Consider the following 21,601-nt stretch of genomic DNA (forward strand, 5'->3'; position numbering starts at 1 on the left):
ACCAATACAGTGAAGGGGAAAAAGTATTTGATCCCCTGCTGATTTTGACCGTTTGCCAACTGACAAAGAAATGATCAGTCTATAATTTTAATGGTAGGTGTATTTTAACAGTGAGACAGAATAACAAAAAAGAAATCCAGAAAAAAAGCATGTCAAAAAAGTTATAAATTAGTTTGCAATTTAGTTTGTCAATGAGTGAAATAAGTATTTGATCCCCTGTCAGTCAGCAAGATTTCTGTCTCCCAGGTGTCTTTTATAGTTGTAATGAGCTGAGATTAGGCGCAATCTCTTAAAGGTAGTGCTCCTAATCTCAGCTTGTTACCTGTATAAAAGACAGAAGCAATAAATCAGATTTAAAACTCTCCACCATGGCCAATATCAAAGAGCTGTTAAAGGATGTCAGGGACAAGATTGTAGACCTACACAAGGTTGGAATGGGCTACAAGACCATTGTCAAGCAGCTTGGTGAGAAGGTGACAACAGTTGGTGCGATTATTCGCAAATGGAAGAAACACAAATTAACGGTCAATCTCAGTCGGTCTGGTGTTCCATGCAAGATCTCACCTCGTGGAATTTCACTGATCATGAGAACAATGAGGAATCGGCTCAGAACTACACAGGAGGATCTTGTTAATGATCGCAAGGCAGCTGGGACCATAGTCACCAAGAAAACAATTGGTAACACACTACGCCATGAAGGACTGGAATCTTGCAGCGCTTGCAAGGTCCTCTGCTCAAGAAAGCACATGTACAGGCCTGCGTGAAGTTTGCCAGTAAACATCTGAATGATTCAGAGGAGAACTGGGTGAAAGTGTTGTGGTCAGATGAAACCAAAATCAAGCTCTTTGGCATCAACTCAACTTGCGGTGTTTGGAGCATGAGGAATGATGACCCCAAGAACACCAACCCCACCGTCAAACATGGAAGTGGAAACATTATGCTTTGGGGGTGTTTTTTCTGCTAAAGGGACAGGACAGCTGCACCACATCAAACGGACGATGGACGGGGCCATGTACTGTCAAATCTTGGGTGAGAAACTCCTTCCCTCAGCCAGGGCATTGAAAATGGGTCGTGGATGGGTATTCCAGCATGACAATGACCCAAAACACACAGCCAAGGCAACAAAGGAGTGGCTCAAGAAGAAGCACATTAAGGTCCTGGAGTGGCCTAGCCAGACCTTAATCCCACAAAAAATCTGTGGAGGGAGCTGAAGGTTCGAGTTGCCTTGAATAAATGACTTGTAGAGGAGTGGGACAATATCCCTCCTGAGATGTGTGCAAACGTGGTATCCAACTACATGAAACGTCTGACCTCTGTGATTGCCAACAAATATTTTTCCATCAAGTACTAAGGGGTCAAATACTTATTTCACTCATTGACATGCACTCATTGTAATGCATTTTTCTGTTTTTTTGTTATTGTTATTCTCTCTCACTGTTGAAATACACCTACCATGAAAATTATAGATTGATCATTTCTTTGTCAGTGGGCAAACGTTCAAAATCAGAAGGGGATCAAATACTTTTTTTTTTTTTTTTTTTTCCACTGTCAATATTATTACAAGGGTTTGCAAATTTCCCTCAAGTTTAGGGGACTGTTCCAAAACGTTAACTTACTAAATAACCACAGACATACCGTATATACTCGAGTATAAGCCGACCCGAATATAAGCCGAGGCCCCCAATTTTACCCCAAAAAACTGGGAAAACTTATTGACTCGAGTATAAGACTAGGGTGGGAAATGCAGCAGCTACTGGTAAATTTCTAAATAAAATTAGATCCTAAAAAAAATATATTAATTGAATATTTATTTAGTGTGTGTGTATGAGTGCAGCGTGTGTGTGTGTGTTGCAGAGCCTTGGTGGGGGGTGGGCAATTTTTTTTTTTTTATTATTTATTATTTATTATTTTTATTTAATTTATTATTTTTTATTATTATTTAATTATTATTAATTTTTTTATTATGGTTTATTATTTAATTATTATTATTTTTTTATTATTATTACTATATATTTTTTTCACCCCCCCTCCCTGCTTGATACATGGCAGGGAGGGGGGCTCTCCTTCCCTGGTGGTCCAGCATTGGCAGTTCAGTGGGGGGGAGAGGGGGGCTGTCAGAGCTGTAACTTACCTCTCCTGCAGCTCCTGTCAGCTCCCTTCTCCTCCGCGCCGTCCGGTCAGCTCTTCTGTCAGCTCACACTGTAAGCAGCTCTCGCGAGACTTACACTGGGAGCTGACCGAGGTGCTGAATGGACGGCGCGGAGGAGAAGGGAGCTGACAGGAGCTGCAGGAGAGGTAAGTTACAGCTCTGACAGCCCCCACAGCCCCTGTCTGTATTATGGCAATGCAAATTGCTATAATACAGACTATTGACTCGAGTATAAGCCGAGTTGGGGTTTTTCAGCACAAAAAATGTGCTGAAAAACTCTGCTTATACTCGAGTATATACGGTAATAAGTCCGTTACATGCACAAAGCAAAAAGCTGCACAGTCTAATATATGCATACTTAACCACTTACCTCATTAGCCATATGCACAAATGTATTCATATACATATATATATAAGTAGCTACTCACGCATGCATTCAGAGATAACTTGTTTCTTGCCCATGCTTACACACATTTATGCATAGACAAACACTTTCCTGTCTAATTTCTGCTGCTCAGTCCTGTCAGGAGTGAGGGGAGATCTGGAGGTCTCTGTCACTGGTGTTTAGTGGTGGTGCAGGCTCTCTCTTTTTCCGGCAGGGACTGACTTCTAAATCCATTGCTCTAAAGTTTGATAATTATGAGTTAACCACCCGTGCAACTTATACATACTATATAGTTCTACCTAGTTATCACATGAGATGTTCTTTAATGGTTTACTAACACTATGGCTAGTTATTCTCTACAGCAATGGATTAATAACTTTAAAGCAGCAGTCAGGAGATTTTATTGCCTGAAATTGCTTACGGAGTATACTAAATGCATTATTATCCGAGATTGTGAATTCACAATCCCACAGCACTGCCAAAAATATTTTGATATGTCCGTTAAAATCAATATTTCTTTTAGGTACTGTGTTTGTATCCCTTGTAAAGAGAATACATGCTGTGTATGGCTATCTGTAACCACCCACAAGCATTTCACAGCAAGCAATGTTCTGTGATGATGGAGGAATTTTGTTTATATCTCTTTCATTGTGCATTGGATCTCCTTTGCAGTCACTGGGCCATAGTAACCAAAGGCTTGTTGGCATGTTTTCTGTATACAGCTGGTGCGAGCTCTATAGAATCCCCCTTGCCTGACAATTAGTAGTTTTGTTGCTATGACTGGCAGTAGATGGAGCAGATGGTTTGATTTGAGTGCTAAAAAATCTCCCCCAATCAGCAGTTTCTAGCAGCAACACAATTCCTTATCTGGCAGTATTTCTGTTATGTTTTGCTCAAAATCAGGAGTCGATTTCAATAAGCAAGACATTGTGGGCAAGTGAAAGGGACGTTGCACCCTTTAGGCCAAAATGGGCATTTCCCTTGTGAAAAAAAAAAAATCTCCAACAGTTTTTCCAGCTAGGATATTGTGGCATTAAATGTGCAATTTCCAATCTAGTGAATAACTGGAAACACAGACACTAACAGACAGATCCATCGATTTACATCCTGACAGTTTGAGATCAAACATAGCTAATACACCAAGCTATTGCTTAGAGTGGCCTTTTACATAGTGGGAGATCAAGCAAGTTGCATTAATTGCTATGTGTGAAACCCTTGCAGTATGTTTTAGCTTGATGGAGAACAATGTAGATCAATTATTTTGTTGGTGTAGTGAAGGAAAATTATGTTTTAGGTTCTGGTACCTGTAACCAAATTAACCAATTTAGTTTGGGCAAAATCTTTTTTCAAGTGTTCTCAGTAAATATGACTGCTGTTTTTTTTTTCTTTTTTTTTCTTTCTTTTTTTCTTTTTTGGGTATCGGATTAAAATAAATGTGTTTTATGAATATTGAATGCCAAAATGGCAGATGATCCACTTTGAAATTTCCACATCTTATTTATGATGTCCAATTTTATTCCTTTTATTAGAATTTGATTTGTTTAAGAGAGTTAGACTATTTAATTTGTAACAATAAGTGGTTTCATTCTTTGACCACCACCATCACCTCTACAACTTGCTGTGTTGGTAATAGTGCTCCCCCCAATTGTAGGTAGTCAAACTACTTGTTCTATGTTTCTGGGTGATGAATGCTACTGCCGCCCAGGAGCAGTGGGGTGTGCTATGTGTGGCAGTGATTATTACTCTTGGAGTATTCCTTTAAGCTGATGACCAATCCCCCCACCCTCTTCCTCTCTCTCCCTATTGAAAATACTAATCATACCTTGTTTTATTCAGGTCTGTGCTACTTTTGTAAATCTGCATGTTGAGTCCATGGCATTAATTTCTTTTCTGCTCTCAGCATGCGGCTATTTTTGGGCACACTTCTAAATTTTTTTGCATATGTGACAAGCAGGGGCGTACATATTTGTTTGTTTTTTTTAATTTATTTTTTTAAGTCCAGCTTGTAAACCTGCCTTCCAATATTCTGTTAATAGGCACCATCGATGAGGACGTTGTAGTCATCGAAGCTTCATCCACCCCCCAGGTCCCAGCCAACGAAGAAATCAACGTTACCTCAACTGACAGCGAGGTGGAGATTGTGACAGTCGGGGAAACATACAGGTTGAACCAATTTATTTTCTTTCCTTTCTCATTGTTGGCTAACAATATATTGTATGTATATGTTGCATTGTTTACAATTGACCGCAAATAGTTGTTTAGATGGAGCTTCTACGTTTTAAGATGCCATATATACATGTGCTAAACATGTGGCCTGAAAAAGTATGAAAACACAATGGTATATGCATATATTGCATAAATTATTGTAAATAAGTATGGTTTACATTTCTCTTGTCTACAGCGTAAATATAGAAATTACTTTGGTGCTTCCAGAGACATCTCCCTAGCTTTATATACTTAAGTGTCTTGTTGCTTTTTGTTTTTGTTACGATGAGAGCGTGTTGTATGTCAGAATCCTTTTAAACAGTGCTTGTACTAGAATTGTGTTGTGAGTCAAGACACTGACAGTTTGGGATATGTTATAGTGTAAACAGGCTCTTGGCTGTTTCACTGGTTCCCGAAATGTGCTTGTTATGCACTTCCTTTCATAACAACAAAGCAATTGAAATGTAAGTGTTTTATCCCTTCACATGACAACTTTGTTTATTGCAGAGCTTAAAGGGGCAATCAAAGCACCAAATTACATTGTATTAAGGTGATTTGGGGGCACAGATTTTGATCTTATGTGTGCCCGCGTAGTATGCCACTGCTGCATGTGTCCGTCCACTTCTTATCTGTGAGTAGTAAAGGGTTGGCAGGTATACACTGTATGTCTGCAGTGCTGGTCTATGAGAAACAATTAATTGGACACAGATCATCAAACTTGATGATCTCACAGGAAGAGGATATGGCTGCAGTAAAGAGGCTGCCCCTATGCTGGATGACATTAGGCCCAGTAATGAAAACTGAAGAAGACTCCTCCTCCACCCCACCCTCTCCCCCTTCCCCACCATACTTCCTTGTTAGCGCTTAGGAAATGTCCGTTCAAATGTTTCTCATAGAAAAGTACTGAAGAAAGATCTCTGTCCAAAGCTGCTTCAAGAGGTGGATTATTTTATTGTCTATATGTATTTTTATTGACATTTTTCAGTGGAAAACAGAAAAAAAGTGGGATTCATAGGGCCCCAAAACACAAGTTAAAATGTATCAAAACACGCAAGTCTCTATAATTGTGAATGAGTCGTCACTTACCTAGATATGTAATAACAGTGTGAAAGGCTGGTTTGTATCACGGGACTGCACAACCGATCTAGGTATTTGTATTAAATAAACTACAACTACAACAACAAAAACAAACCTACTTTAGGATTTAAAAAAAAAAAAAAACCATTTACATGGTGCCTAGGTGTATAAAGCTATTGTGGACCAATATTCTTAGCAGGCTCAGTAAAGCACTAGATGACTTTGATTAGTGTTACACGTCACATAAGCTTACATAAGATTTAACTCCCCCCCCCCCAAGCCTCCGCTAAAATCTCAGTGAACATAATAGGAGTTGTAGTCCTGCAGGAGCAGGCAACTTCTTGCATAGTATTTGATGGGACATAAATTCCCAACAGAGTGGCTTGCTATAAGCTGATTTTTTATTTTCTTTATAAAGAGTTAAGTTGCTTGAGAGCAGGGCAATAAGAGGTTGACAGTGTGTGTGTGCGCGCGCACAAGCATATCACACCCAGCAATAAATAGGGCAGTTTTAACAGGGTCATTGCACCATAACTATTTCACTAAGATGAAGTATCCTATATTTAGGGAGTGCAGGTTTGTTTTGCACAAGTCATCTTAAACCTTTTTGTTTGAAATATTTGAAAAATCTCTTCAGCTCTATTTTGATGGCGTCTGTTAACTGAAACTGCTGTCTAAAGTTATATTTTCCATTGTAATATTTGTGTTCAGAGCCATTGGGATATTTGATCTATCAAAGAGCAACTTGTACAGTGCAGGTGGAATAAATCTATGTCTATATCAGGTGGTCTTATATCTTGGAGAGCGTTTCAGTAAAACACTTTAAAAACTTTTCTCTGAGATATTGCAGACTGTCTCCTGTGGGTTGTACAGTTTGCTAAGCTGCTGCCCTTTTAAATATGTAGGTTTAAAAAACTCAACACGCAGACACTTTAATTGGGAGCTGTCGGTTCTCTATAATTTGCATCAATTAGAACATTGGTAATCAATGAGAAAAATATAAGGTTTAGCAAATGACAAAATCCAGTTCAGACAAGGCAAAACTAGAATAACATTGCAAGTTAAAAGTTTTTGTTTTTAATGTAGGAAGAAGTAAACATAGTATTAAAAACACTGGGAATTGACGGATCGCTTTAACTGCATACGTGTATGTAACTATTTATTTTGCAGGCCCTGCTTTTTTAACTGCATTACCCATGATTCTCTGAAGCCTTTTCACCTCTGCTATCATAGGCTAACTTTTATCAGTATGACATGCTAACCAGTGCCCCGGTTCTGTTTCAGATCTCGCTCTTCAGTTGGACACTCTCGATCTCATTGGGGCCAAAGCTCAAACTCTCAGTCTGGCAGATCACAGGAACAGAGGAGTCGCAGTAGGGTCTCCACAGTTATTCAGCCTTTAAGGCAAAATGCAACTGAAGTTGTGGACCTGACTGTAGATGAAGATGGTATGTGTTATTTACTTATAAAATTTAATTTTTAAGGTTATGATTTTTATTTTGTCTTTAAGCTATGAAGTTCCCCAGTGATTTCCCTTTACAGTTGTGTAAAGGGGCACTCTAAGCAATAAAACTGGTTCAGTAGTTTGCTACAAAGAGTTCCCTGGTGCTGTCCTTTTAAAGTGTTTAATATAAAACCTTTAAAGTGAACAAGGCACAAAGGCTTCTTGAAAGCTATAATAGTAGCCAGCACACACTGTCTAAAGCTGAGGATTTGATAGATAATTGGGAGAGATCCACACATTAAATTAAAACCTATGCATTTGCTAGCATTTCTGTTAGCACTATGTATGAGATGTAATGTTCTATAATTGAAGGCTGAGTTGTGTACCAGGACGATAACACGTTAGGAATTTTCCTAATAAGCAGTCCCCAACTCTGTTGTTGACGATGCAAAATGAACACCTTCAAAGTGTCAATGCAATGTACATCCAACCAAGTCTTCACTGATTTAGTGAGATTCTGGGAGCGGATCAGGAAAGCAGTCCCAGCTAATCATTCGTATTCGTCTGGATGAAATTGACATTAACAATTGAGAAGTGGAGGTAGTCTGTTGGTGGACCCCCTGTTTTTATCAAACTTTTATTAATGTTTTTGATTTCAAACCAAGAAATGGCATTAGAAGTATCTAAGCAAAATAACCACTACAGATTTCAACAGTGGTTGTACTGCCTTGAGTGCGCCTTCAAGGGCCTAAGTTTTCAATCATGGAGTTTTCCTTCAGCAATTCATGCCCTTGTTTAGATATGTAGTTTGTTTATCATGACCACTACAATGATTTGAGTATGAGTTTTATTTTATAGAGGGCGGTGGGGAAGATCTGCCATAAATTGTTACTCTAACAAAAACAGTGTTTTATAAAGACTGTTTTTTTTGGTTGGTGTAACCCTTTAAAGTGACACACCAGACACTATAACCACATCATTGACATTTGTATAGTGCCTGCAGTACCTAGACACTGCACCCTCCTGGCTTTTCCTCACATGATTTGCATGTTTCTACTTTTTTCATTTATTCATTTGCTTGCCATTTGGCTTGCACTGTGTATAGTTAAAGTTTTGAAATAATTACAGCAGGACTTCCTTTATGTGATTTTATTGAAACCTAGGGTTCAAAACGTGAAATTGCCTAGACTTCTTTCTGGGCTTTTGTTTAAAGGGATTCTTCAGTGCCAGGAAAACAAATCCTGCAGTGCCCCGCTCCCAGCCCCCTTCTTATGTTGCTGAAGGGGTTAAAACCCCTTCAGTGACTTACCTGAATCCAGCGCTCCCTTGGCGCTGGGTAAGGCTCCGCGCAAGCTCCTCTGGCGGGGGAGACCTGATGTGCATGCTTTCCTATGGGGATTCCGGCGACGCTGGAGGTCTCATGCATAGCGTGAGGACGTCCAGCGTCGTTTAAAACACTTTTCCTGTTTTAAGAAGCCGGAAGTCCCTCTAGTGGCTGTCTGATAGAGAACCACTAGAGGAGGACTCAGCCCTGCAAGGTAATTATTGCAGTTTATAAAAACTGCAATAATTACACTTGCAGCGTTAAGGGTGATGGGAGTTGGCACCCAGACCACATCTGCCTCCTGGAGTGTCCCTTTAATTGTGTCCTATTGATCAGACCCTAAGTGGGGAATTCCAAAAAAGAACAGCCGCAACCTCTGATAGAAAAGAAAAATGCAAATACTTGAATTTCTTCATAACAGATTGACAAATACTGTAAACACATGAATAACGGCAAAGTAGGGGAACTGGGACCATTGTCTAACACGTTTCGTGCTCTAAGCACTAAATCTGAAACGACTACGTTTCCTAAATATGGGTACGGTAGGCTAATGAAGATGTTTATATAACTTGACCTGTAATAGCAACAATAAAAAAACACAAACCTGAACTTTCGATAGGTATTCTGCCTTTCTGCTTTATAGATCCCACAGTTGTGCCAACTACCTCTGTCAGAATGGAGTCCCAGCCTGGCAGCACTGTTTCCAGCAATACGTCTACCTCAGAGCCGGCCTCTGAAGCTGTTTCAGGATCATCTGGGGCTCAGACTTCCAACGTGCCTGAGACACCCCCAGGCCCTGCAAATAACAGCACTACAGGCACAACAGCAGGTAAGATGAGGTTTTAAGCAGCTGCAAACCTGATCAGAACCAGATCAGAAATACACAATTCGGGGGAAACAAACTCTTCAAAGACCTTAGGGGAGAGGGGTATGAAAGCAAAACAGGTGCTGTTCAAGGTGCAAAGTACTAAATATAGAGACATTCCATTGGTTTCTGTGGTGATAGCTCCTTATTCATCTCTTTGCTTTGGAGTAGCAACTGTATTTGCCTTGGTAAATCCCCTGCTCTGATGTATTCTGCACAGAATGCCTTCCCAGTATGTGCTTGAGCAAATGTGTGTAGAAAGAATTATTTGTTTCCACACTTGGCAATCTCGCTTCACAAATGCTCGTTTAAGCATGGCTCTTGTCACCTTTTGTTTTCTTTAACGTAAATCACTTGTTTGTATGTTTTGACAACGTGTGCGCCACTTCATAATATGCAGGTAATTTATAAGTAAAATAGCTTTATGATATGTGCACTTTGAACGGCAATCACATTTCAGGGACTCTAAAATAATCACGTCAAAGTTTTTAGTGTTTATTCATTTAATGCCATATTGTAGTGAATTGGAAATCAAATTGCAAAATGTTGGCCAAAATAGCAATACAGTGACTATAGAGCAGTAGATGCTATGGCAATTCTGTTTTCTTAATACACTTTGTTGTTTGTGAATAAACTCCTTTGAACAAAGTGCTTGCCAATAGTTATTCTTATTAAACTTTTCATTTCCTAAGAGGTAAAACTTAATTCTGTATCTTAATAATAATAATAATAAAAAAAAAAAAGAAGAGACTGATGGCATTGCAAGTGAGTTGCCAATAGTGAATTCAATAAGGTGTTGGAAACAACTGAATTAATTCATAAAACAGCAAGTGTGTCTTTTCACACCTTATGCTGACAGCCGTGATTAACTAGAAGTAAAAGGACAAATTGCTGCCAGACCATGAATCCACACTAACCGTCAGTGGGATACGGCTTTACAAGCAATTAATTCCAACTGGGCCGTGTTTGCATTTAAATTGGCTCCTTGTGAGCATACAAAAGCAGACTGAGACAATGTTTTGTCTAGAAGTGATTTATAAAGCTAACTTAAGAAAGATTTAAGCCCGATTTGTGCAGCATTTTGCACACAAGAGCTTTTAAAATGCTTCTAGAAATTGAGTTATTGACTGCAGTGCCAACTGTTGGCATATTAAGCCAACGGTAGAGAAAACCAGTAGGTCGAATAATGCTGCTTATTGGGTCATATTTCAATCAAAGCAATAGATGCGAAATTGTTTAAGGAGAATGGGGCAACAGGCTATAGCACTTGTTTTGCCAGCCACTCTGAACATTGTAAAGTTTTTTTCATGGTTTACTTATATAGGTTAGCAAAGGATTTTCTTTTTTTTTTTTATATATTCGATATCTGTGTAATGTAACTTCACAAAATGTATTCGATTTTATTAATCATAGTCTTGTATTATATGCAAATGCCTTTTGTTATGTATACTTTAGATTTTCAGTTATTTTGCTTTACTTTTTATTTTGCTTTCTATTAATGTTCACTATGAATGTATGAGCACAGGGACAGCATACAGCATCCTGAGACCTACATATTTTGTCACTGTGTGATACATTTTTGGCAACATTCTATGTTGAAGGAACATTCCAGGCACCATAACAACTTAATCTTGTCTTACCTTAAAGTGGTTCTGTCGCCTCAAGTTTCCCTTCCTCCTGTTTTCTCTTCGCTTTGTTTTTCAGATTCTTCTTGTCTTTATTTCTGAATTGGTTCTCTTTAAAACCTAAAACAAAGTAGAGACTATTTTGTCTTGTGGTTTTCTTACATTTGGCAGTTTGATAAAGAGAGGAGCTTACCTCAACTTGCCCTAATCTCCACCCTTTTGTCACAATTGTCAAGCATAGGAAAAATACACAAGACAAAGCAGTCTCGATCTTGTCATGTTTTAAAGATAAATAGATCAGAAATGAAGAAACAGATTCTGAAAGAGGCAAAGAAGAGGAAACAATAGGAGTAAGGGAGGTTTGAGGTGACACTTTAAGTAGTGTACATGGTGGTTATCTGCTCTGCCCTTCTTTTTCAAGTTAAGTTCTCGGCTTCAATGTGGGAGCCTTGGAATGGGCACCAGCGATAGTCTAAGAGCATCAGCTGACGCTCTCAGGCTATCACTAACTTCTCGTTTAAAATAAAAAACAACAACATATCTTTTGGCAAAGATGACCCATTACCTAAAAGCACCATAACTTCATTGAGATGAAATTCTTATGATGCCTTGAGTATTTTATTACACAGCAGATCAATGGCAAACCATTTAATAATATAATATTAATATTTAATAGTATAAAATGTATTGTAATTTTTCATCCACTAATTTTAAACTGGTTATTTTTTTAATTGACACATCAATGTGTATGAAGCATGTCTATTATAAGGGCTCTTCAAGGAACCAGAAAGACATTTTATTTTTATTGTCGTCCATATTGTAGATGACACCAGGATGACTACTTCAGGCTCTGCTGTAGATGGTGGCCCTCCAGCTATGCCACGTTTGCCATCTTGTTGCCCCCAACACTCACCATGTGGTGGATCGTCTCAAAATCATCATGCCTTGGGACATCCACACTCAAACTGTTTCCAACCACACAGTCACCATTTTCCACACCATCATCACCACCACCATCATAATTCACACCCAGCTGTTCCTCTTTCTCCTCCTTATCCGGACTCTCATTGCCCCGTGGAGAGAAGTGCCCCTGTACCACCACCTTGTGGAGCCACTGGCAGTTCTGGTTCAACCTATCATGACCCGGTAAGACACCATGCTTTTCAATTCTGAAATGGAATGCAGTTAGGCAGTTCACACACCCCCTTGTTATAGTTCATCAGCATCTTAGTTGGCTTATTTAAGGTGACCATTCCTTTTATGTAGGAATTAATTGTTGAAACATTATCTGGTGTACGCTGATGTTATCCACCAACCTCTTTTAAATTGCTGAATTACAATCTTTTTAGTTCCATCCTATTCTTATCTTCACATGTAGACATAAGATATACAATGATAATCACCAAGATACAAAAAAGGTTTCAGGCCCAATTGGTGTTGCCACCCCTTGGGTCTTCTACCTTTAGGAGTGCAGCGCTGTGTTTAGTGTGAGATTACAGTAAATTACCTGTAGTTTAAAAACAGGTACCCTTTGCGTTCTCCAATGCAGTGAATATACAAAAGAAAACAAAAATATATACAAATAATTGTGCAGTATGTTAAACACTGTGATTAAAAGTTTAGTGAGTTTACAATTATGTCTACACTCACATTTTTTTAGAGCCTTTTCAAGTGAATTAGGCTCTAAACTTGTGCACGTCTGTGTCTTTAAAGGTAGATCACACAACCCCTCTCTCCAGGTTGGATGGTGTATTCTCCTCTCCACACGGTATATGAAAGACACAGAATTACCGAGCTAAGTGTAGCTTCCTTTGTAGTTTTTGTGAGTTTTAAAAAATGAGATTAAAATGCTCACCTTATTTAGAGCCTTTTGGTAACTGGCTCTAAGTATGCAGACCTAGTGTCAATTTGTGGGGTGACACTGCCCCATCACTGGAACTGGATACAGTTTGTAGTAAAAAATAGATGAATTTATTACAATATATAAATAATCAATATAAAATACTTTCTAGAAAATAAAAAACAGATAACAACAAATATATTATGAGTATTAGTGGTTCCAAATAAAAATGTTTTAAAGTGGACTCAACATTTTTATTTGGAACCACTAATACTCATAATATATTTGTTCTTATCTGTTTTTTATTTTCTAGAAAGTATTTTATATTGATTATTTATATATTGTAATAAATTCATCTATTTTTTACTACAAACTGTATCCAGTTCCAGTGATTCCAGGGAAAGGGCAGTGTCACCCCACAAATTGACACTAGGTCTGCATACTTAGAGCCAGTTACCAAAAGGCTCTAAATAAGGTGAGCATTTTAATCTAATTTTTTAAAACTCACAAAAACTACAAAGGATGCTACACTTAGCTCGGTAATTCTGTGTCTTTCATATACCGTGTGGAGAGGAGAATACACCATCCAACCTGGAGAGAGGGGTTGTGTGATCTACCTTTAAAGACACAGACGTGCACAAGTTTAGAGCCTAATTCACTTGAAAAGGCTCTAAAAAATGTGAGTGTAGACATAATTGTAAACTCACTAAACTTTTAATCACAGTGTTTAACATACTGCACAATTATTTGTATATATTTTTGTTTTCTTTTGTATATTCACTGCATTGGAGAACGCAAAGGGTACCTGTTTTTAAACTACAGGTAATTTACTGTAATCTCACACTAAACACAGCGCTGCACTCCTAAAGGTAGAAGACCCAAGGGGTGGCAACACCAATTGGGCCTGAAACCTTTTTTGTATCTTGGTGATTATCTTTGTATGGTGGGCATTTGAGGAGTACCCACAGAGTGTTTTCAGCAGCTAGAATCTATTGTTTATACCTATTATTCAGCGCCATTTATTCCACACCACTTGTATAAAAATCCATAAGATATACAATGTCATCAATAAAATAATTTTTAGGGGGTTGTAACTTAGGAAAAATTGAATGGGTGCTAATGTTTTCCTTACATTATTTTTATTGCAGCAAGCCTTACCAGTAGATCTGAGCAACAATGGTATAAGAAGCCATGGGAGTGTTAGTTTTCATAGCACCTCTGCGTTTGACCCTTGCTGTCCAGGCTCCTCTTCACGCTCTACCGTTTACGGACACCAGTCCTCAGCCAGTACTGCACAACCCATAGCAATTGATGGATATGGATCCAACATGGTAGCTCAAGCTCAGCCTCCTCCCCAGACTTCTCTCTCTTCCTGTCGTCATTACATGCATGCTCCATGTAAGTTAACTTTATTCTCTGCATGGATTGCTAATTGCTACGTTGGCGTTCTCACTGTTTCTATTAAAGTAAAGTTTAAAAAAGTATACATTGGGCTATGCATGGGACTCTACGGAAATTAATTTTGATGGATTGTAATTGCTAGAATATTACAGCATATACAATAAATCAAATGTGTTTATTTCTGCTAACAGGCTTCTCTCAACGTCAGCACAGTGCACCTCACCAGCAAATACTGTGCATCTGTGGGAGGATCTACACCCTTCCTCTCAAACGCCCAGCATTCCATGCCACAACACCACTGTGTCTTCACACACATGGATAAAATATGCAGTGTTTTGTACACTTAAAGAGGATTATGGGAGATTCTGGCAGAGGATATTCTCGAAGAATGCTATGGCAGTTTAAGAATTGAGAAAGTCTCTCATATACTTGATAAAGCTTGTTACAGCCAACATAAAAGCCTCCAGTTCCAGGGTTTTTTTGTTTTTCTTTTATTATTGTCACAAAGGAGTTTCGTTTAAACCTAATGTATATCCAATCAGCACAGATTTTATTTCTCCTCTCTTCACTGATTCCTGTTTAACATGTTGCCTTCTAGTAGCCTAGGTGTGTGGTAGACAGCTCTGTCACACATATTTTGGCAATGCAAATAGTAATAGGTCTTAAATAATGCAGTCTATATTATATATAAGTAATATTTCATATACATATACTTCCTGTACAAAGGTTGAGCTTTTTTTTTTTTCTGTTTTTTTTTTATTTCAGATGCTTCTCTTACAAGGCCTTTGCACCACCAAACTTCATCTTGCCCTCATTCACACGCCAATCCCCCTCCGCAACCTCCACCACCACCTCCTCAGATGGACTATGTCATTGCTCATCCAGTGCATCCTTTTCATCCATCTCTACCAAGCCTAACATCTGGTCATCCAGTCCCTCCACCTCCTCCTTCCCATCACCTTTCAAGTGCAACAGCACCTCTCACCCAGCATCTCACCACATCTCACCAATCCATGTCCCACCATATTTCTGCTGCAGCCCCTGCAACACAGCGGTTGCATCCACATGAGGTCATCCAGAGAATGGAAGTCCAGCGGCGGCGTTTGATGCAGCATCCAACGTATGTAGTTCTTTCTTTATCCAAATTAATATTCAACCCAAGTTATGGAATTCTATAAATGCTTAAAGCATACAATTTTTATGAAATACATTGATTGTGTTGAAATTTTGCTTAGCATGTATTCCTGGCCCTGTAGTATTAAAACCACCATTAGGTGGCTTGCCCCCTTAACCCCTTAAGGACCAAACTTCTGGAATAAAAGGGAATCATGACATGTCACACATGTCATGTGTCCTTAAGGGGTTAAAAGGTAAGAAAACGTATCTTATTTACAGGGCTGCGCGTGAGCCCCGGCACTGGCCCTGCCCCTGATCCACCTCCTTGGCTGACCTTGTTGGAATTGATGATCTGGGCCAATCCAATGCTTTCCCATAGGAAAATCTTGGATTGGATGAGATTGTCACGGGGTGGGACCCGGTTAGGCCAATCAACTTCTCTTCATAGATATGCATTAAATCAGTTAATCTCCATGGGGAAAGTTCAGCGTCTCCGTGCACAGATGAGGAACGAGTGGCCGCTGGAGGTATCCCTTGGGAGCAATGTAAACACTGCTTTTTCTCTGAAAAGGCAATGTTTACAGCAAAACGCTTGCCGGGACTGACTATACTTACCAGAACAACTACATTAAGCTGTAGTTGTTCTGGTGAGTATAGTGTCCCTTTAACTTTTTACTTCTGTTCCTTTCAAAATAACCTCTTTAAGAAATTAATGCATAACTCATCCTAAAGATCAATGCTATATTGCCTTGATTTAGGAGAATAATTAGTGGCTGACATGTCTTTATATAAATGAACTAGCCATCTAGGTTCTTTAGGAGGTACATGCATGACTGATAACGTGGATGATATGGGGAAATGTTGTAAAAAGCAGTCTGTCGGTTTACATGAGGATTATTACAGCTTTCTTATTTTGACCCACTATTGCTCTTTGTGCATATATCTTTTGCTTTTTATTATTATTATTTTTTTTTATATTATTATTATTAAACCGTAAAACATTCTGCATGTAGTATTTGATGAAAACAGTTTGTATGATGTGTAGGAATCCACAGTAGATTTATCATTGCTAATATACCTTACTTGTATGTTAATATTTGTGTTTTTACTTAAAAAAAACAAACTGCTTTTTTCAGTAATTTGGATTTAAGGGCGGTCATATATTTCAGGCGTGCTCATGAACGGCCACCTCCACACCCACACAGAATGCACCCCAATTATGGACACGGACACCATATTCATGTGCCTCAGACAATGTCCTCCCACCCTCGCCAGGCTCCTGAGAGATCGGCTTGGTAAGTCAGCTTTGCCATGATGTCCCTTTAAATAACTGTGTCAGACTTCAGATTTTTTTGGTTTCACTACTCTCTGGAGCTTGCCTTTCCCTATATGATCACAGCAACAGTCTGACCGTATTCTCATATTCTGCATCTAATGGAATCAAATACAAAATCTGTTATTGATAAGTTCAGGTTTCCTGATTTATGCCCAGAGCTGAAAAACATTAAAGGCTAGTGGCAAAAGCCACATTGCATTCTATAAAAATACATTTTATTTTATTTTTCACTTCATGTTGATTGTCCTTCAAAATCAAACTATTCAGGCGTTCTGGATAATTTATTCTAAATGCCATTTTAAAAGTATATTGTAAATTTAATATGAACCAGTCACCAGTAATTTGCACAGATTTGCTTGTTCTCAGGATTTACCAATGCTTTTAGTTAGTGAAAGGTTTTAACAACTCATCACATTACGGCACAATAGAAAGTGATGCATTGCTGGACAGAATGGTTCATGGCTGCAATGGCTAATCCTCATAACTTGACTTCCCATGATGCTCATTCAGTTGTAGTCAGAAACATCTGGCTTGCCAAGAACCACCATTGCGGCTCTGGTATTTGCCCAAGCATCCTTGGTATTTAAGGTGAAATAGTGTGGACTGATTTATCTCGTAATTAAATACTTTTGCCATCTGTTAACTTGTGTTTGTTTTCAAAAAGCTAGTCAGGCTATTTTTATCGACTCTTTAGTGCAATTTTTGTGACTTACTGGAGAATGTTATCCCATTTTGGCTTTACTGTATTGAATATGCTAACTCTAAAAGGAATCTTTTGTTTTGGATCTTCCAGGGAAATAGCAATTGAAACTGGAGTGACAGCAACACCCTACCAAACTGGTCCCTTACATCCCCATCTAGGTCACTACCACCCACCTCCCAGGCTTCATCATTTGCAGATCGGGGCCCTTCCATTAATGGTAAGATGTTTATTCACTGTGGAAACTGCTGAGTATTAGTAAGTGAGAATACAATTACTTCTAAGCTGTTTTAAATTTAATTTTACAAATAGTAATTTTTTACGTTTTTGTACAGATCCAAATCCATTCCTTTTCAGCCATTTTTTTTTTACATTTATTGTATGTGTGTGTATATATTTGTGTGTGTGTGTGTGTGTGTGTGTGTGTGTATGTATATATATATATATATATATATATATATATATATATATATATATATATATATATTTAAAAAAAAAAAAAAACATTTTTATGGAACTTTCACTTCCTCTGGAAGTGACAATTTCTCATCCCCTCACTACGTTATCATGCGGACAAATACTTCTCATCCAAGCACTTTCATGTTCAGGGAGACATCGCCGCAGGGTACAACAAGCTTGCTCATGCACTGTTGTGCTTCTGCAGATAAATGCTCTATGAATGCATGCATTCTCACAGGTTGGTGTACGGGTATATGCAGTTATGCGTACAGTGCTATGGGGGTTAAATTAAGTAGCATGCCAGGCTCTGGCTTTACCAGGACGGCTCATAAGGCATGTAAACTAAATATCAGTAACAAATGAAAATTAAAGAAAATAAATAAAAATGCAACCCTGGGATAACTTTAGTTTATCAGATTGTGCAAAACATTCCCTTGTGACCGTTCCGCTATAACAACCAAAAACCCAGGTTGTGTTCACTACAGTGAGGCCAGTTTGTCCTTACGTTACCTTTTCCCCCCAGTTTACTAAAATCCTTTGCATGGTCACAGTAATAATGTATTGGCCCTTTCTTGGTCAAAGTACTTTGATAAAATATGGACTCATTAATCCGCACACTAATTTCAATACACTTAAAGGGACTTGTATAGTGCCAGGAAAACATATTTCAGTTTTTCTGGCACTGCAGGTTCCTACAGTGCCTCCCATCCCATGTTGCTGAAGGGGTTAAAACCCCTTCAGTGACTTACCTGAATCCAGCGCCGATGTCCCTCGGCGCTGGGTCAGACTCCGCCCACGCTCCTCCCTTGCCGACACCAGCCGGCGGGGGAGACCTAATGCGCATGTGCGGCAATGGTGTTGCCGCGCTTTAGACCTCTCTGTAGGAAAGCATCATTCAATGCTTTCCAATGGGAATTCCGGCGACGCTGGAGGTCCTCATGCATAGCATTAGGACGTCCAGCATAGTTTAAAGCACTTTTTGTGTTTTAAGAAGTCAGAAGTCCCTCTAGTGGCTGTCTGGTAGGGAGCCACTAGAAGAGGACTTAATCCTGCAAGGTCATTATTGCCGTTTATAAAAACTGCAATTATTACACTTGCAGGGTTAAGGGTGATGGCAGATGGCACCCAGACCACTCCAATGGGCAGACGTGGTCTGGGTGCCTGGAGTGTCACTTTAACTTTTAACACCAGTGAGTGCTATAACTTCTTCATGGCTGGAGGTTGTGAAAATCCCTTTGTCTTGGCAAGTTAGCTGTAATTGAGGGGTAAACACCCGTGAAGGCTAATTGGTCTCACAATTCCTAATTTGGCTTTGCAAACTGTATCTCCATATCAAAAATCATATTTATTTAGCTCCAATCGCGCCCTGTGGTACTATTATTATAAACAAGCTGGGCAGTCCCTGTTAGTCCATGGACTCTGTCTCTCTTGTGATCAGGCATTGAATGCTAATGGTCTGTATTTTTTCCAGGGAAATTATCAATTAAACAGAATTTTATAATGTCTCAAATTCACAACTTTTTTTGCTATAAAATTAATCCTGTATCAATTAAAAAACTCTAGCTGTTGTCTATCATTTACTTTAGAAATGTCTTTTTCATGGCTGTATACACAGTAAGGATCCTGACCGTTTGTAGTTTATTTTATAGTATAAATCAAATTCTGTGAGGCATTAACACTCTGCATCTGATTCCATAGCCTTTTGCATCGCTGTCTACTTTGAGGAGCTAGTGTAGGCAAAAGATGTGTAAATCTACTGTGCATTGTAAACTGGTCAGCATTTGCCTCTTAATGGTTACTGGCAGATGTAATGTAGGCCTTGCAAACATCAAACAACACTGGCCCAAATGTAGGACCTCGGACGTTCTAAAATATTTCACATGACGTTGTGGGTAAAGAACATGCAGTTTTGCTCGGTCACCTATAAAAGTATAGTGATGTATTGGTAAGCACAAGGTTTTAGCACCTTGCCTCGCGGAGAATTCCCCCCCTCCCCATAGGTGAACACTTATTCCTTTATACTCATTAAAAATTATAATTCACACAGTGAAAAAGATTATAATTGTTCAGCCATTTGTAAGTGGATTTTTAAACCTGTTTGTAAGCACATTCTCAAATAGTTTTCAATATCCTATACTCTCAAGGAAACCCATAAAGATCACAATTATGCTCTTACTGTTAATGTCCCTTCATTAGTTGAGTTAGAGTCTTCAAATTCGGAGATATTTATAGACAAGCTTGATTAGTCTGAGTTGTGATATCATAGTCCATAATAATTTACAACAGTTATTCTTAACTGGAGGACAGGAACATTATATTCCTTAGGCTCCGGGCCACTGCTCACACCTTCCCTAATGCACTGAAGATTGTTTTGACCCTGTAAAGAGTGTAATGCAGGTTTTGTGCCAGTTATTTTGGTTATTTGGTGTATACTGCAACTAAATTAGTCCCCTAGCCTAGCTAATGCTATATACATAAATGGGTTATTACTAAAGAAGGTTTTATAACCACTTATATAAAAGTTAAATTAATTATGTTTGTGACTTAGAGGGTAGAAGCAAGTGCTCTTTATCTTTCTAGGAATATAGTGTAAAATGGAATGCTGATCCCAATATAAATATTTAATTTCCTGCTCTAGACCTAGCCGTGCATTAATAGTCCGCTACATACAATATTATTCCGATAGCATGAGTAGGGAAGTAGGGGCACTATGAAGACTGGCCACCATGAAGAGGGAGGAAGGGCACCTTGGCAGTCACTGGCCACCATACGGAGGGATGGAAGGGCACCATGGCAGTCCCTGGCCATCATACGGACAGATGGAAGGGCACCATGGCAGTCACTGGAGAACTATTCATAGTATTTCCCTGTTCTACACCCATCTATTGGATGATAACATATATAACCTAAATCAACCAACTCTATTTCCCAGCAGCCATTTTGAGAACAATATTTCCTGTGTGAACGCCATGGTAACCTGTTTCTTACATGAACATCGTTGTTTAACACTGTCCAGAAATTTTGTTTTGTAGATACACTATTCATATTTACATAGTTACATAGTTACATAGTTAGATAGCTGAAAAGAGACTTGCATCCATCAAGTTCAGCCTTCCTCACACCTGTTTTTTGCTGTTGATCCAAAAGAGAAAAAAAACCAAAAAAAAAAAACAACAAAAAAAAAACCCCCAGTTTGAAGCACAATTTTGCAACAAGCTAGGACAAAAAATTCCTTATTGACCCCAGAATGGCAGTCAGATTTATCCTTGAATCAAGCAGTTATTACCCTACATTGAAAGATTATATCCTTGAATATTCTGTCTTTGCAAGTATGCATCTAGTAGCTGTTTGAACATCTGTATGGACTCTGATAAAACCACTTCTTCAGGCAGAGAATTCCACATCCTGATTGTTCTTACAGTAAAAAAACCTTTCCTTTGCCTTAGACGAAATCTTCTTTCTTCCAGTCTAAACGCATGGCCTCGTGTCCTATGTAAAGTCCGGTTTGTGAATAGATTTCCACACAATGGTTTGTATTGGCCCCGAATATATTTGTATAATGTTATCATATCCCCTCTCAGGCGACGTTTTTCTAAACTAAATAGGTTTAAATTTGTTAACCTTTCTTCATAGCTGATATGTTCCATTCCTTTTATTAATTTTGTAGCCCGCCTC

General features: G+C 38.8%; 1 protein-coding gene across 7 annotated transcripts in view; it reads left to right on the forward strand.

Annotated features, from left to right (window-relative positions):
• RNF111 (ring finger protein 111) overlaps nt 1–21,601 on the forward strand; it is a 41,571-nt gene that overhangs the window by 14,483 nt on the left and 5,487 nt on the right. For all 7 annotated transcript variants that reach the window (XM_063449110.1, XM_063449113.1, XM_063449116.1 and 4 more), the window contains exons 3-10: nt 4,571–4,697; nt 7,101–7,264; nt 9,228–9,413; nt 11,898–12,220; nt 14,063–14,312; nt 15,081–15,435; nt 16,601–16,726; nt 17,561–17,687. In XM_063449110.1, the coding sequence (XP_063305180.1) occupies nt 4,571–4,697; nt 7,101–7,264; nt 9,228–9,413; nt 11,898–12,220; nt 14,063–14,312; nt 15,081–15,435; nt 16,601–16,726; nt 17,561–17,687 (1,658 nt within the window). The remainder of the gene's footprint in view (nt 1–4,570; nt 4,698–7,100; nt 7,265–9,227; nt 9,414–11,897; nt 12,221–14,062; nt 14,313–15,080; nt 15,436–16,600; nt 16,727–17,560; nt 17,688–21,601) is intronic.

The sequence above is a fragment of the Pelobates fuscus genome, chromosome 3 (assembly GCF_036172605.1).
Source record: "Pelobates fuscus isolate aPelFus1 chromosome 3, aPelFus1.pri, whole genome shotgun sequence".
NCBI classification, from domain to species: domain Eukaryota; kingdom Metazoa; phylum Chordata; class Amphibia; order Anura; family Pelobatidae; genus Pelobates; species Pelobates fuscus.